Below are 15,504 nucleotides of genomic sequence, written 5' to 3'. Positions count from 1 at the left end.
ATTTTATTGTTTATCTGGTGGCCTCAGAATAGATCAAAATAACCACGTGCAGTTTTTTTTAAACAAATTTGTTTAATTAATTAATTTTTGGCTGTGCTGGGTCTTCGTTGCTACGCGCGGGCTTTCTCTAGTTGCAGCAAGCGGGGGCTACTCTTCATTGCGGTGCGCTGGCTTCTCATCGTGGAGGCTTCTCTTGTTGCAGAGCACTGGCTCTAGACGCGCCAGCTTCAGTAGTTGTGGCACGCAGGCTCAGTAGTTGTGGCTCGGGGGCTCTAGAGCACAGGCTCAGTCGTTGTGGCGCATGGGCTTAGTAGCTCCGCAGCATGTGGGATCTTCCCAGACCAGGGATCGGACCCGTGTCCCCTGCATTGGCAGGCGGATTCTTAACCACTGCGCCACCAGGGAAGCCCCCACATGCAGTTTTGTGTTCAGGATTGAATTCCACTACTAAAGGCAGGAAATGGTGTCACTGCCAAAAAGTTATAAGGCCTTTGTGATGTGGAATAAAAATGATTATGGTATTAATAATAAAAATTTGGCTTCTGCATCTCTGTTCAGCAATTTGGAAGCCTCTGAACAAGCTGAAGGCTGAGATGGCTTCTGAGGCAGGGTGCTTGCAGAAAAGCTTTGCAAAAGCCCCACCCCTCTGAAAGATTCAGGCTAGACTCTGAAAATGTCAGAATGTGAACGAATCATTTCTGCTAAGTGCCATTTCAGAAACTTTGAGTCTCCTGAAACCAGACCAAGGAAACATCATTAGAAAAACCACTAGAGATGATTGAAATGAGACCTTGATTTGTGAATTTTAGCTTATTTTTCTAAACAAGAAGCAGTCATTTGATCTTAGCTCTTCATTGTACAGTGGAAAATCACTAGGAATAGGGTTGGGTGCAGCCCCCAACCATCTGTGTGACATTGAGGAACACTTGATTCTTCTGGGCCTCCATTTTGTCATTTTTAAAAGGAAAGTTTCCCTTAGTCTTCTCCAAGAGCATTTCAGCATTAAGTCTATGTTTATGTCAGTTGTTTTTAACTTAGGAACTTTTTTTTTTTTTTCTTTTGCGGTACGCGGGCCTCTCAGTGTTGTGGCCTCTCCTGCATCGGCAGGCGGACTCTCAACCACTGTGCCACCAGGGAAGCCCTTAAGAACTTTTTTACACCATAATTCTAGTAAATTCTCGATAAAAACCATTTTAGCAATTAATTTATGAAAAAAGTAAATTAAAGGCCATCACTAGGCAATTGCAACCCTTTCTTACTAGATACCAATTTAAAGAATTTATTAGGAACTTACACAGCTTATATGTTCTTTAAAATAAGATTTTTCATAAAGTACCAGAAGGTATGATTTCTTATCTCTCCATCCCTGCTGCCTATAGCCCTAATGCAAATTGATTACTGAATTACTTGCCGGAGACTTTTTAATAAAATTCACTTACTGCTTGAGGGAGTCTAGTTTCAGAAGGGAAGGCATAAGCATTTGATGTTCTTGGGGTTATTGGTTGTGGGATTGCTTTGCTTGGTTTTATTTTTAACTCTAGATCATTTGGCTATATTGATGAATTATTTTCTAATCTGATTGGCAGAAGGTCTACCATTTACTTGTTTTTCTTCTCAGCCAGATAACTTAGATTCCAAGAGCTTTTTTAAAGGTTCCAAGACTTTGAATTTGATCTTGGAACAAGCTTGTCTCACTGGGCAGCTCAAACTATTGAACTCAATTCTTCCTGGAGGGAGTATTTTCTAACTAACATGTTTAGAGAGGGAAATAATGAGTAGTTTTTCAAAGAAAGTATATTGCAAAGAAACCACTAAGTGAAGTATTACTTCTTGCATAGATTTACTAAGATATTATTCACTGAAAATTATCTCAAAATATTTAAACACTTATATGACTTTGATCTGAAAAGATAACATAGATATAATTGTTCTTGCTTATCATTTTTTCTGTTCTTTTTTTTTTGCGGTACGCGGGCCTCTCACCACTGTGGCCTCTCCCGTTGTGGAGCACAGGCTCCGGAGGCGCAGGCTCAGCGGCCATGGCTCACGGGCCCAGCCGCTCTGCAGCATGTGGGATCTTCCCGGACTGGGGCACGAACCCGTGTCCCCTGCATCGGCAGGCGGACCCTCAACCACTGCACCCCCAGGGAAGCCCTCTGTTCTTTTTATGTTACCATTAATCAGTGGCTTTAAAATCGTCATCTTTTCAAAGATTTTTTTAAAAAATCCAAAATAGATGGTGACACGGCTGAATACCATTTATCTGATGTCTCTCATAAACCCATCTTGCCGTGATATTTATCATCTTTAATCCACAGATCCTACCTGTTTGGGAAAAAGGGTTGTGTGTTTCCAGTTTTATATTCCTAGTTCCTTTCACATATTAGACAACCAGGAGATAGGTCAACTTAGGAATGTTTCTTATTTCAATTAATTTCCTTATAAGACAGAAAAAGAGAATGACTTATCCAAATGACTACAATTGACATCAGTGATTAATTACATAAAATCTCAACTTTGTACAATACCAGTGGACATCATTCTTTTCTCATTTATGTGAATACTGCCTTTTTGACAGTCTGTGCAGCTATTTGTGACATACCTGAACAAATGTCTAGAGTGTGGAAACAGTAGGTCAGCCATGAATCTACTTGAGAATTACTTTGGTTATTAAAGAAGAGCACACTTGTTTCCCGAAGATTGAATACTTTTTTCCATGTAGCATATTCTTTCCATAAATGTCAAAATATGGAAATGTCAAATACCAAAATGAAAAATATACATGATACATTTATACGTATATTATTCCTGCCAAGATCTCTGGAATATAGAATTTTTATTACAGAAAATATAGAGTATAGAAAAATTCATAATATTTATTTAAAAAGGCTTTTATTAGAGAAAAGTTTTGGGCCAATAGGCAAAGGGAAAATTTCCCTACTTTGTCATTGAAGTGCACAGTTACTATTGAAATTATCTTTAAGAGAAATGATTGCTAATTTTATAGGAATCATGATAGTTTTTTTTGCTATTCCATTTTCTTGAGTTTTATCTTGATTAGCATTTCTTGGTGAATAAGCACACACCATTTTTCCTTTTAAAATGCTATCTTGACTGGACCAGAGGAAATCTCATATGGGCTGGCTTAGTGGAGATGACTCCTCTGCTTTCATGATTCCCAGGTCTACTGTGGAGTCTGAGTGGTTCAGACTTGTTTGATCCCATTGAAAGTTTTGGAGATATTAGTTTTTAATGCCTAGTGAGTCCTCATGGACCCTGGGAGTCTTACTTCTGATTCACACAGGGTTCAAGAATCTGTGAAAAAACTTGAACCAAGTCATGATGAGGTGTTTTTTTTTTTTTTTTTTTTTTTTTTTTTTGCGATACGCGGGCCTCTCATTGTTGCGGCCTCTCCCGTTGTGGAGCACAGGCTCCGGACGCGCAGGCCCAGAGGTCATGGCTCACGGACCCAGCCGCTCTGCGGCATGTGGGATCTTCCCAGACCAGGGCACGAACCCGTGTTCCCTGCATCGGCAGGCGGACTCTCTACCACTGCGCCACCAGGGAAGCCCGCTCCTTCTATCTTGAATGTCATCATGAGCTACTTACTTTCTTAAGGCTTTCATTCTTTGGGAATTACCTAAACTCTTCTTGACTTTCTTTTCTTTGGTCTGATCCAGTCTGTGGGGCCAGTATCTAATCCATTTCAGTGACAGGCCATGTTTCTTTTATTTCTCAGAGATGTATGGGTAAAAACTCTCTTTCTCCAAGATGTATGGGTAAAAACCTTGTCTTATTTTCTAGTCTCTTTAGCTAGGTGTAATGCTCTTGTCATTTCTACCAAGTTTGCATCGTCCATCAGGAGTCGCAAGTTGTGATACACAGTCTTTATTTTCCTTTCTTTGCTAGCATTTTTTCACCCTTAGATCTGTAGCATCAAGGGCTCTCTTATTCTCAATATAAGTAATTGGTGTTATTACTTTTAGATTTCGAGTTGATTACATATTATAGGTAGGAACTCCTATTACTCTGATTCCATTGATCTCTCCTAATATAATGCCACCTTTCCTGAATTTTTATTGCTCTTATATGAAATTTTAGGAATTAAGAATCTATAGCGCTCACAAAATAATTCTTTGTGATCTTACAAAGAATTTACAGCAACGTAGATAGACAATGAACTCTTAGTGCTTTAGAATACAAGTAAGAGTGTTCAGATTTATTAGTTTATTTGTTTTACTAGTTTTAGACCTAAAACTTTTTTTTTCATACAGGGTGGCCTTCTTATTGTTTTTGCTTTTTGTGAACTTTACTAAGAAGAATGCCTCCATATAGGTAGAAATTATTCAGGAAATTGAAATTTAGCAACTGCCTCTTGACAAGGTTGTAGGAGAAATAAAAGTTCCCCTTGTTTATAAATATTTTACTTTAAATTTCCATCTGACTGCCTGGCACAGTTTCAGTGGAAAAAAGTGTTATATCCCTGTTGCATTTAATAGAATCATAATGGCCTAAATATTTCATGTTGGCTACATGATGACACTGGAAGAATTATAGGCTTTCAGAAAAGGACCTTTTATTCATATACTTATGTTGTGAGTTAGAAGCTAATTTGTTTGGAAGTGAATTATATTATTGTTTCATGTACCAAGGATTCGGAGCAACCAATAATCAAGCAGACCTGTACATGCTGATTGTTTTATGTTTTCAAAAAGGTTCAACCCATTTGAGGGACTAGATTAGCTTTTGCAGAAACAAGTATGGCTTAAGTAGACACCTTTAGGGAAAAGATGGTAGGCAAGAAAAAGAATGAGGGGAGCGAGCCCTTTATGTAAATAGATATTAAGTAAAAATCTAAAAATATGTTTATTATAACATCACAGGCAGTTCAAACATTAGAAGAGCCCATGTATAATATTTACAGACATTTACAGCAGTGTAAAGAATGTTGACACTGCTGAATTTGCATCTGATGAAGCCAGCTTTGTTAATGAGTTTGGAGGAAGTAATATAGACTTGATGCACAACTTAAATGTAAAGACTGCTGAAAACCACTTTAAGTTTGAGTCATCCACACATTTAGTGATATGTTGGATGTCAAGATTAATTTGCAGTAAATCCATGAATAGTCATGTCACTGATGTGTTAGTGCTTGCCATACAGAAACATGCATAAATAATAAAGCTGCCACATTCCTCCACATTCCTTTCCATGCTGATAAAATGCTTGGACCTGTGATTAAGATGTACTGTTGCTGCACATTGAATTCACTTATATAATAAAGTAAAACATGTTTCCATAAAAATAAAATTTAAAGAATGAAGCTAGATGACAGATCATCTTGTGTAGACTTACCCCTTTATTTAACAAAGTGAATTTTTTGTATCATGTTATAAATCTTACCATGCTAGATGTTTTATGGCAACAAACTAATAATCTTTTTCTCATGAAAGCTCCCACGTGATGCAATTTAATATCCTTCCCGGGCTTCCCTGGTGGCGCAGTTAAGAATCCGCCTGCCAATGCAGGGCACAAAGGTTCAAGCCCTGGTTTGGGAAGTTCCCACACGCCGCGGAGCAACGAAGCCCGTGGGCCACAACTACTGAGCCTGCGCTCTAGAACCCGCGAGCCACAACTACGGACGCCCGCGTGCCTAGAGCCCATACTCCGCAGCAAGAGAAGCCACCGCAATGAGAAGCCCATGCACCGCAAAAAAGAGTAGCCACCGCTCGCCGCAACTGGAGAAAGCACGCACACAGCAAGGAAGAGCCAACACAGCCAAAAATAAATTAATTAATTAAAAAAAAATCCTTCCCAATGTCAACTATTAGTGAATGTAAATAATAATAGAATGGGTTTATGTGACAAAAGTGCTAATCCAAGGAATGAAATACTGAAAAGATTAATAAAAATCGGGATGTAGGAAAGCCATTTCTCAAAAGGCATTTGGTTTGAACACAACTTTGAAATGAATCAAAATTTTCTAAAGGCTCTTATATTAAAATAAAACAACAATGTTGCAGTGTTATTTTATGTTGTTAACACACACATACACACATCATCCATTCTCTTTAAAATGTATTAGGTTGGCCAAAAAGTTCGTTTTTCCGTAGTATAGCTCCAAATTTATGTATGTGTACTTAGATATAACATACATGCAAAAAGTATATAAATTATAAGTATACAGCTAGATAAATTTTCACAACATGAGCACAGCCATATAACTCCCACCCAGATTAAAAAGAGTGTGTTACCGGTATCCAGGAGCCCCCCACTATGTTCCCTCCCAGGCATTATTCCTTCCTCTTGGAAAATAACGTCAGGGTGGGAGGGAGGAATGGGGAGTGACTGCCTAACAGGTACTGCTTGAAGTTCTGGAACTAGAGAGAGATAATGGTTACCCAAATTTGTGAACGTATTGCATGCCACTGAATTGTACACTTTAAAATGGTTAAAATGATAATTTTTATGTTATGGGTATTATCCCACAATTAAAAAAAATAATGACCAAAATAAACACTATTCTGACTTCTAACAGCACAGATCAACTTTGCCTGCTGAATTTTATATAAGTGGAATCATAATCTTTGTTTTTAAATTTATTTTATTGAAGTGTAGTTGATTTACAATGTTGTGTTAATTTCTTCTGTACAGGAAAGTGATTCAGTTATATATACATATGCATTCTTTTCCATATTCTTTTCCATTATGGTTTATCACACAATATTGAATATAGTTACTGTGCTATACAGTAGGACCCTGTTGCTAATTGTAATGACACATTTGAAGAAAGAATAACAAATTATAGTTTCCCCTTTTTAAAAAAATTTTTATTTATTTTTTAACATCTTTATTGGAGTATAATTGCTTTACATTGTTGTGTTAGTTTCTGCTGTATAGCAAAGTGAATCAGCTATGTGAATACATATATCCCCATATCCCCTCCCTCTTGTGTCTCCCTCCCACCCTCCCTATCCCACCCCTCTAGGTCATCGCAAAGCACCGAGCTGATCTCCCTGCGCTATGCAGCAGCTTCCCACTAGCTATCTGTTTACATTTGGTAGTGTATATATGTCCATGCCACTCTCTCACTTCTTCCCACCTTACCCTTCCCCCTCCCCGTGTCCTCAAGTCCATTCTCCACGTCTGTGTCTTTATTCCTGTCCTGCCCCTAGGTTCTTCAGAACCATTTTAATTTTTTTTAGATTCCATATATATGTGTTAGCATACAGTATTTGTTTTTCTTTTTCTGACTTACTTCACTCTGTATGACAGACTCCAGGTCCATCCACCTCACTACACATAACTCAGTTTCATTTCTTTCTATGGCTGAGTAATATTCCATTGTATATATGTGCCACATCTTCTTTATCCATTCATCTGTCAATGGACACACGTTGCTTCCATGTCCTGGCTATTGTAAACAGTGTTGCAGTAAACATTGTGGTACATGTCTCTTTGAATTATGGTTTTCTCAGGGTATATGCCCAGTAGTGGGATTTCTGGGTCATATGGTAGTTCTATTTTTAGTTTTTTAAGCAACCTCCAAACTGTTCTCCATAGTGGCTGTATCAATTTACATTCCTACCTACAGTGCAACAGGGTTCCCTTTTCTCCACACCCTCCCCAGCATTAATTGTTTGTAGATTTTTTGATGATGGCCATTCTGACCCGTGTGAGGTGATACCTCACTGTAGTTTTGATTTGCATTTCTCTAATGATTAGTGATGTAGAGCATCCTTTCATATGTTTGTTGGCCATCTGTATATCTTCTTTGGAGAAATGTCCCTTTAGGTCTTCTGCCCATTTTTTGATTGGGTTGTTTGTTTTTTGGTTATTGAGCTGCATGAGCTGCTTGTATATTTTGGAGATTAATCCTTTGTCCGTTGCTTCGTTTGCAAATATCTTCCCCCATTCTGAGGGTTGTCTTTTCATTTTGTTTATGGTTTCCTTTGCTGTGCAAAAGCTTTTAAGATTCATTAGGTCCCATTTGTTTATTTTTGGTTTTATTTCCATTTCCCTAGGAGGTGGGTCAAAAAGGATCTTGCTGTGATTTATGTCATAGAGTGTTCTGCCTATGCTTTCCTCTAAGAGTTTTACAGTGTCTGGCCTTACATTTAGGTCTTTAATCCATTTTGAGTTTATTTTTGTGTATGGTGTTAGGGAGTGTTCTAATTTCATTCTTTTACATGTAGCTGTCCAGTTTTCCCAGCACCACTTACTGAAGAGGCTGTCTTTATTGTATATTTTTGGCTCCTTTATCAAAGATTAGATGACCCTGTGTGTGTGGGTTCATCTCTGGGCTCTCTATCCTGTTCCATAGATCTATATTTTTGTTTCTGTGCCAGTACCATATTGTCTTGATTAATGTAGCTTTATAGTATAGTCTGAAGTCAGGGAGCCTGATTCCTCCAGTTCTGTTTTTCTTTCTCAAGATAGCTTTGGGTATTTGGGGTCTTGTGTTTCCATACAGATTGTGAAATTTTTTGTTCTAGTTCTGTGAAAAGTACCATTGGTGGTTTGATAGGGATTGCATTGAACCTGTAGATTGCTTTGGGTAGTATAGTCATTTTCCCAATGTTGATTCTTCCAATCCAGGAACACGGTATATCTCTCCATCTATTTGTATCATCTTTGATTTCTTTCATCAGTGTCTTATAGTTTTCTGCATACAGGTCTTTTGTCTCCTTAGGTAGGTTTACTCCTAGATAGTTTATTCTTTTTGTTGCAGTGGTAAATGGGAGTGTTTCCTTAATTTCTCTTTCAGAGTTTTCATCATTAATGTATAGGAATGCAAGAGATTTCTGTGCATTAATTTTGTGTCCTGCTACTTTACCAGATTCATTGATTAGCTCTAGTAGTTTTCTGGTAGCATCTTTAAGATTCTCTATGTATAGTATCATGTCATCTGCAAACAGTGACAGTTTTACTTGTTTTTTTCCAGTTTGTATTCCTTTTACTTCTTTTTCTTCTCTGATTGCTGTGGCTAAAACTTTCAAAACTATGTTGAATAGTAGTGATGAGAGTGGGCAACCTTGTCTTGTCCCTGATCTTAGTGGAAATGGTTTCTGGTTTTCACCATTGAGAATGATGTTGGCTGTGGGTTTGTCGTATATGGCCTTTATTATGTTGAGGAAAGTTCCCTCCATGCCTACTTTCTGGAGAGTTTTTATCATAAATGGGTGTTGAATTTTGTTGAAAGCTTTTTCTGCATCTATTGAGATGATCATATGTTTTTTCTCCTTCACTTTGTTAAAATGGTGTATCATATCGATTGATTTGCATATACTGAAGAATCCCTGCCTTTCTGGGATAAACCCCACTTGATCATGGTGTATGATCCTTTTAATGTGCTGTTGGATTCTGTTTGCTAGTATTTTGTTGAGGATTTTTGCATCTATGTTCATCAGTGATATTGGCCTGTAGTTTTCTTTCTTTGTGACATCTTTATCTGGTTTTGGTATCAGGGTGATGGTGGCCTCATAGAATGAGTTTGGGAGTGTTCCTCCCTCTGCTGTATTTTGGAAGAGTTTGAGGAGAATAGGTGTTAGCTTTTCTCTAAATGTTTGATAGAATTTTCCTCTGAAGCCATCTGGTCTTGGCCTTTTGTTTGTTGTAAGATTTTTAATCACAGTTTCAATTTCAGTTCTTGTGATTAGTCTGTTTATATTTTCTGTTTCTTCCTGGTTCAGTCTCAGAAGGTTGTGGAAATCACAATCTTTTTTTTTTTTTTCCAACATCATGTTAGTGAGAATCAAGGGCATTGTTGAATGTAGTTGTAGTTCATTCATCTTCATTGCTATAGAGTATTCCATAGTATAAATATACCATTGTTGATCCATTCTACCACTGATAGATATTTGGGTTGTTTTCTGTTTTGGACTATTAAAAATAATACCGCTATGAAAAAAAAATGAAAAATAAAATGTATTGGGCGCTTACCATATGCCAGGAATTAGTCTGAGGTGTTACTGTGTATGTTTCATTTAATCCTGACAGTATTAATATCCCCAAGGATATGAAACCCAAGGGTTAGAATAAATAGCACAATAGTCAGTGTCATGTAACTACAAAATGATACAGTTGGAATTTGAACCCTGGTCTGTCTGAGTCCAGAGCTCACATTCTTAATTACATAGCTGTTCTGCTGCAGTAAGTACATCATGTTCTTTGTTCAGAATGATGCATGTTAAATGAAGTAGATTTTGACACTTTAGTCATCTGATCTACTACATTTTATTGTGGGAGTATTCTCATATTGTTAAGGTCACCAAAATAGAGTATATTGTAATTTTCTATCTCGATGGAAGGAGGGCTTTAAGAACATAGATTTTTAGAGTTTGATGCAAAATGATTTTTTTTTAAAAGCCAAGATGCTTACAGAGGTAGGTTAAGAGAGCTGTGTTGAGAGCTGGACATCTAATTCTCTCGCTTATTACAGAATTTTGCTGATGTGTACAATACAATGCTCTATTGTGCACACAACAAAAAAGAGATTGATTTTCAGATATATCTGAAGAAAAAGGACGCTAGGAGTAATTGCATTGTTTGGCACATGGTGTTATGCTTGTTTTTGCCTGGTTTTGGCAAAACCTGAAGAATAAAGTCATTGTAAGGCAGACAGAGTAGGTACTGGCATGCTAGTTGCCAAGTCTTAACACTTATTGGAAAGGTTGAAATAGAGGTGAAATCAAATCTCGAGTAACAGTATTTGTATTGTGACATTTATCTTACTGAAAATATAAACCTCTAAATTATTATCCTCAGCAACAGGAAACTTGCATAGTTCCACAAGTTTGGGAAGTGTACCCTAAACTAAATGTTAATCAACATATATTAAATGTTCTGTCATTTCACATTTGCATGTTATTTTTTTTTAATTTTTTAAAAGCATTGTGAGGTGAAAGGACAGTATATGATCATGAGGTGCAAATGTCACTTTATGGTTATGAGACATTCGAATATGATAACAGTTGGCCTTGATAAATTCAGACTGACATACCCAATTAACTTTTCCTTGACTGTCTTGTTATGATAACAGAGACATTTATGTAATAAAAAAAAAAATACAGGAGTTGAATCTGGATACTGGATTTCCTATCAGCTCTTCCAAGTTTGCAACTTTAGTGAACACGTTAATCCTTCTGACTAAATTTCCTGAAATGTGATGTGGGAGTAATGCTTGCCCTACTTTCCATACGGAAGGAAATGTTAAAAATTATCATGTAATGTATGATATTGTTGCCTTACAACAACTACCTTACTCTGGTGATTCTGGAAAACATCTGAGTTCTTAGATTTGTTTTATATTGTTAAGTAGCATCTCTACTTGAATATTTTTCTTAATTCACATGAAATATATAGTCATTAGAGGACAAAGTTAATTAAAAGGAGAAAAATAAAATCAACCAAATACTAACACTCAGAGGTCACCACCACAACCTCCTTTTAAAGAAATCTTTACTTTTATATGTCCTTGTCCTATTTTTTATCAATGTAGGCTTTTCTGAAACATTCTATACTTAATTATTTGCAAAAATTACCAAGAGGAAGATTTACCAAATAGTGCTTGCTTGTTAATATTGTGGTGAACAAGCTTCTGATATTGTAGAACATAAATGGTTGTAGAAGGCTCTGGCATTTCTGATACACAAATATGTATATTCTGAATTTTCTTTGCTTGCACACTGATTAGTACCTTTCAAATATAACTTACCTATTCTCTCATGAGAGAGAAACTGCTTTCATGCATTAGTATTGAAGAAAATGACTAACCTCTTTACCACTGCATTTTTAACAAGATTCTGTTTTATCACTTTTATATCAATAATATCTTGACATGTTTCTTGGGTCAGGTCTACAAACCAAGGCCTATTTAACCAGTCAGGCACATTAAGCATATTGCAGAGTTCTTTGGAGTTTCTCAAGGGCCTATGGAAATGTCTCAGACAGAATAAAAAAAATGATTGGCCCCAAAATATAGAGAGAAAAAATTATATCATCAGCTATTTAACTAAATGTACATGAATGTGACATTGCCAACATCATTTACTTGGTAAATTTGGTTCACAGAAATTTAATGTGTAGATATCTTGAAAACATACTGCTGTACACTCAACTTTTACTTATAACCATTACTCTTGGTAGAAGCTATATTTCTGTACACACAAGATGCTTTGTGGCCTAAATTTTAATATTTCGTTTTATTGCTTTCCTTACCATGTTGGCACATAGTAGGTACACAATAAATATGTATTGGCATCCTTTGTTATTGGAAGGCTACACTCCTATGAATTGTACCTTAAGGTCTGTTTCTGAGGTAACTAAATAAATATTTCTCTGGTCCCCTTTTATGGAGGAAGATTCATTCTCCTTTATATATATCTTTGCACGTCTCTTCCAAATATTCTTACTCAAAGAATTAACCTTATTGCATTAAATGAGGTAGATGCCAGTGGTGCAATGAAATAGGACTTTAACACATTGGATGCTTAGGAAATTTGTTTGAAACAAAACTCTTTTTAGAGCAAGATAGATAATTTACTGACATCACCATCATAAAGTAAAATTTGAACATTTACCAAATGAGGCTATGATGTTATTCTTATTGCTGTAAGACTAGCATTTGCTTTGGGAAAAAAATGGGTCTTTTTATGGAGCTGGATAGTTTGACAACTAGTAGATGTTGCCTGTTAAATAAGACCTGACTTCTATAGATGGGATCTATTATCTGTATTTTCTTGACATGACTGTTGGGTCTCATGGCTGTTCATCCATTAGTTATGATCTGTCATATGTGAATGGGCCCTGTCCCCATAAAAGTTGATTCATAGCATACTTCTTGCACTTTCCTTCCCTGTGCTGTATGACCCTGTCACATCTACATGCAGCTCTTGTTTCAAAAACAAGTTGATATATGTTTCTGCTCCTTTTGAAGCATCCAAAGTCAATGTTTCCTACTAAACATTTTTTTTTTTGTGGGGGTACGCGGGCCTCTCACTGTTGTGGCCTCTCCCGTTGCGGAGCACAGGCTCCAGACGTGCAGGCTCAGCGGCCATGGCTCACGGGCCCAGCGCTCCGCGGCATGTGGCATCTTCCCGGACCGGGGCACGAACCTGTGTCCCCTGCATCGGCAGGTGGACTCTCAACCACTGTGCCACCATGGAAGCCCTAAACTATTTTTTTAAACTGGAAGAAAGAAATAAAGCCCCATTACATTGCATGCTTGTCCAACTCAGTGGAAAAAGCAGTAATCTCCCATTTGTTCTGAAACACCTGCTGGTTGATTTAATGCGTGTATTAAAAATGGATCTGCCTTGATATTTCTTTTTTAAAAAAACTCTGTTCTCTTTCTTGAGCATGTTTGATTAAAATCTTTTATTTGCTTCGCCATAGGTTTTTGTTTTTGTTCTTGTTATTTTATTTTATTTATTTATGACTCCCATGGTGTAACTTTAATACTTTACTGATATGTCAACGTAACAAACATAGGAAACTGTGCCCTTGATGTATTTGGACTAATTGGTTTTGGTTTTTGTTTTCCAGCTGGGACAACGTATATCTTTAGCAAAGGTGGTGGACAAATCACGTATAAGTGGCCTCCTAATGACCGGCCAAGTACACGAGCAGACAGACTGGCCATAGGGTTTAGCACTGTTCAGAAAGAAGCTGTATTGGTGCGAGTGGACAGTTCTTCTGGCCTGGGAGACTACCTAGAGCTGCATATAGTAAGTACTTCTAAAATAAGATTCAGCTTTTCGCTTTTACTGTTAGCTTTTTGTAACTAATGTATAATTCTGCTTTTTGAACTTTTCCCCCAGCAAAAAATATACAGAGAATATAAATATACTCTAGAGGTAATAAGACCTTATAGCTATTACTGTTGTTAAAAATGTTCTTGACAATAGATTTTTTTTCTTTTTAAGTGTGAATTCCTCTCAATTCTCTGTTCACAAACAGTTATTCTTGGTGTGTTTTTAGTGACTTTAGGCAGTCTTGCCAGATTAATAAAAAACATTGTGGTCCAGTAGATACTGTTCTATCTGGCTGGAAGCAGTAGGTTGTAATAGCAGATCTGACAGCAGATCTGGATCCAGTGTCCTTATTTCTTTTCTCACCTAAGAAAAGAATTGTCTAAAGTCACATGCAATGGACAGGAGAAAAGGAATCTTTAAAGGTATTTGGGGATATGAAAGAAAGAGACAAAAAGATTACTTCTATGCCATCTTATACTCATTTTGATACATACACGTCAAGAAAATACAATGGACTCTTGCCATTTATATCCTGGGACCATGCCTTTTTCTCTAAGTTCTAAGCCTCCCACAAGAATTTAGTTAGCTTTTAGTGAATGTCAAATAATAATTCATGAATGAAAAGCTTTCTTTACCTTTTAAAGTTGTCATAACTGACTGTAGCTTGGGGACTCTTCCTTATATCTCTGCTTTCAAAGAGTTACTAATTTGTGTGGTTGCAGTTCTTTAACTTCTCATTTACTCACAATATTTGCAAAGAATCATACAGTCTTTCATTGTCAAGAGATATTAATATTTTATTGATATATCAAAATAACAACCATAGGAAAGTGTCATATATTCAAAAAACTCTAAAGGGTTCTTATCATCATAGTTCTTGGTCTAAGCTCTCTGTCTTCGAAGGTCCAGAAGCATATCAACCTCTTCATCTGCCTTTCTAGAGGTATAGTTTATCTCTTCTGCCTTATGTGATCGTATAAGTTTGTTTTGTTTTGCTTTTGTTTATCCTTGCAAGTTCTCCCTTTACCTGCACCCATGCCTCAGAAGACCTTTGATTAGGTCAACATGTTCTTTCCTGTTAGAAACTGGCCTTCAGGCTGTCATTGTAAAATGTAGGAAAACCACCAAACACCAAAATACATTATCACAAAGTTGCAGGGTTTTAATTCTCAAAGTTTTATTCATTTATTTTCTTAATCTTAGTTTTCTGTTAGGTTTCTAGAATTTCTAATAAACTCAGTAAGGTTACAACAGACCACAAGAGCTGAATTCATTGCTAATCTTGGAAAACAAAAACAAAACATATGGTCACCTTATCTTTGATAAAGGAGGCAGGAATGTACAGTGGAGAAAGGACAGCCTCTTCAATAAGTGGTGCTGGGGAAACTGGACAGCTACATGTAAAAGTATGAGATTAGATCACTCCCTAACACCATACACAAAAATAAGCTCAAAATGGATTAAAGACCTAAATGTAAGGCCAGAAACTATCAAACTCTTAGAGGAAAACATAGGCAGACACTCTATGACATAAATCACAGCAAGATCCTTTTTGACCCACCTCCTAGAGAAATGGAAATAAAAACAAAAATAAACAAATGGGACCTAATGAAACTTCAAAGCTTTTGCACAGCAAAGGAAACAATAAACAAGACCAAAAGACAACCCTCAGAATGGGAGAAGATATTTGCAAATGAAGCAACTGACAAAGGATTAATCTCCAAAATTTATAAGCAGCTTATGCAGCTGA

General features: G+C 36.8%; 1 protein-coding gene across 17 annotated transcripts in view; it reads left to right on the top strand.

Annotated features, from left to right (window-relative positions):
* NRXN1 (neurexin 1) overlaps positions 1 to 15,504 on the top strand; it is a 1,148,195-nt gene that overhangs the window by 813,507 nt on the left and 319,184 nt on the right. For all 17 annotated transcript variants that reach the window (XM_032653219.1, XM_032653220.1, XM_032653236.1 and 14 more), the window contains one exon: positions 13,546 to 13,727. In XM_032653219.1, the coding sequence (XP_032509110.1) occupies positions 13,546 to 13,727 (182 nt within the window). The remainder of the gene's footprint in view (positions 1 to 13,545; positions 13,728 to 15,504) is intronic.

This window comes from Phocoena sinus, chromosome 13 (assembly GCF_008692025.1).
Source record: "Phocoena sinus isolate mPhoSin1 chromosome 13, mPhoSin1.pri, whole genome shotgun sequence".
Taxonomy (NCBI): Eukaryota; Metazoa; Chordata; class Mammalia; order Artiodactyla; family Phocoenidae; genus Phocoena; species Phocoena sinus.
The sequence above is the reverse complement of the archived record's forward strand: the minus strand, read 5'-3'. Positions and strand labels throughout refer to the sequence as shown.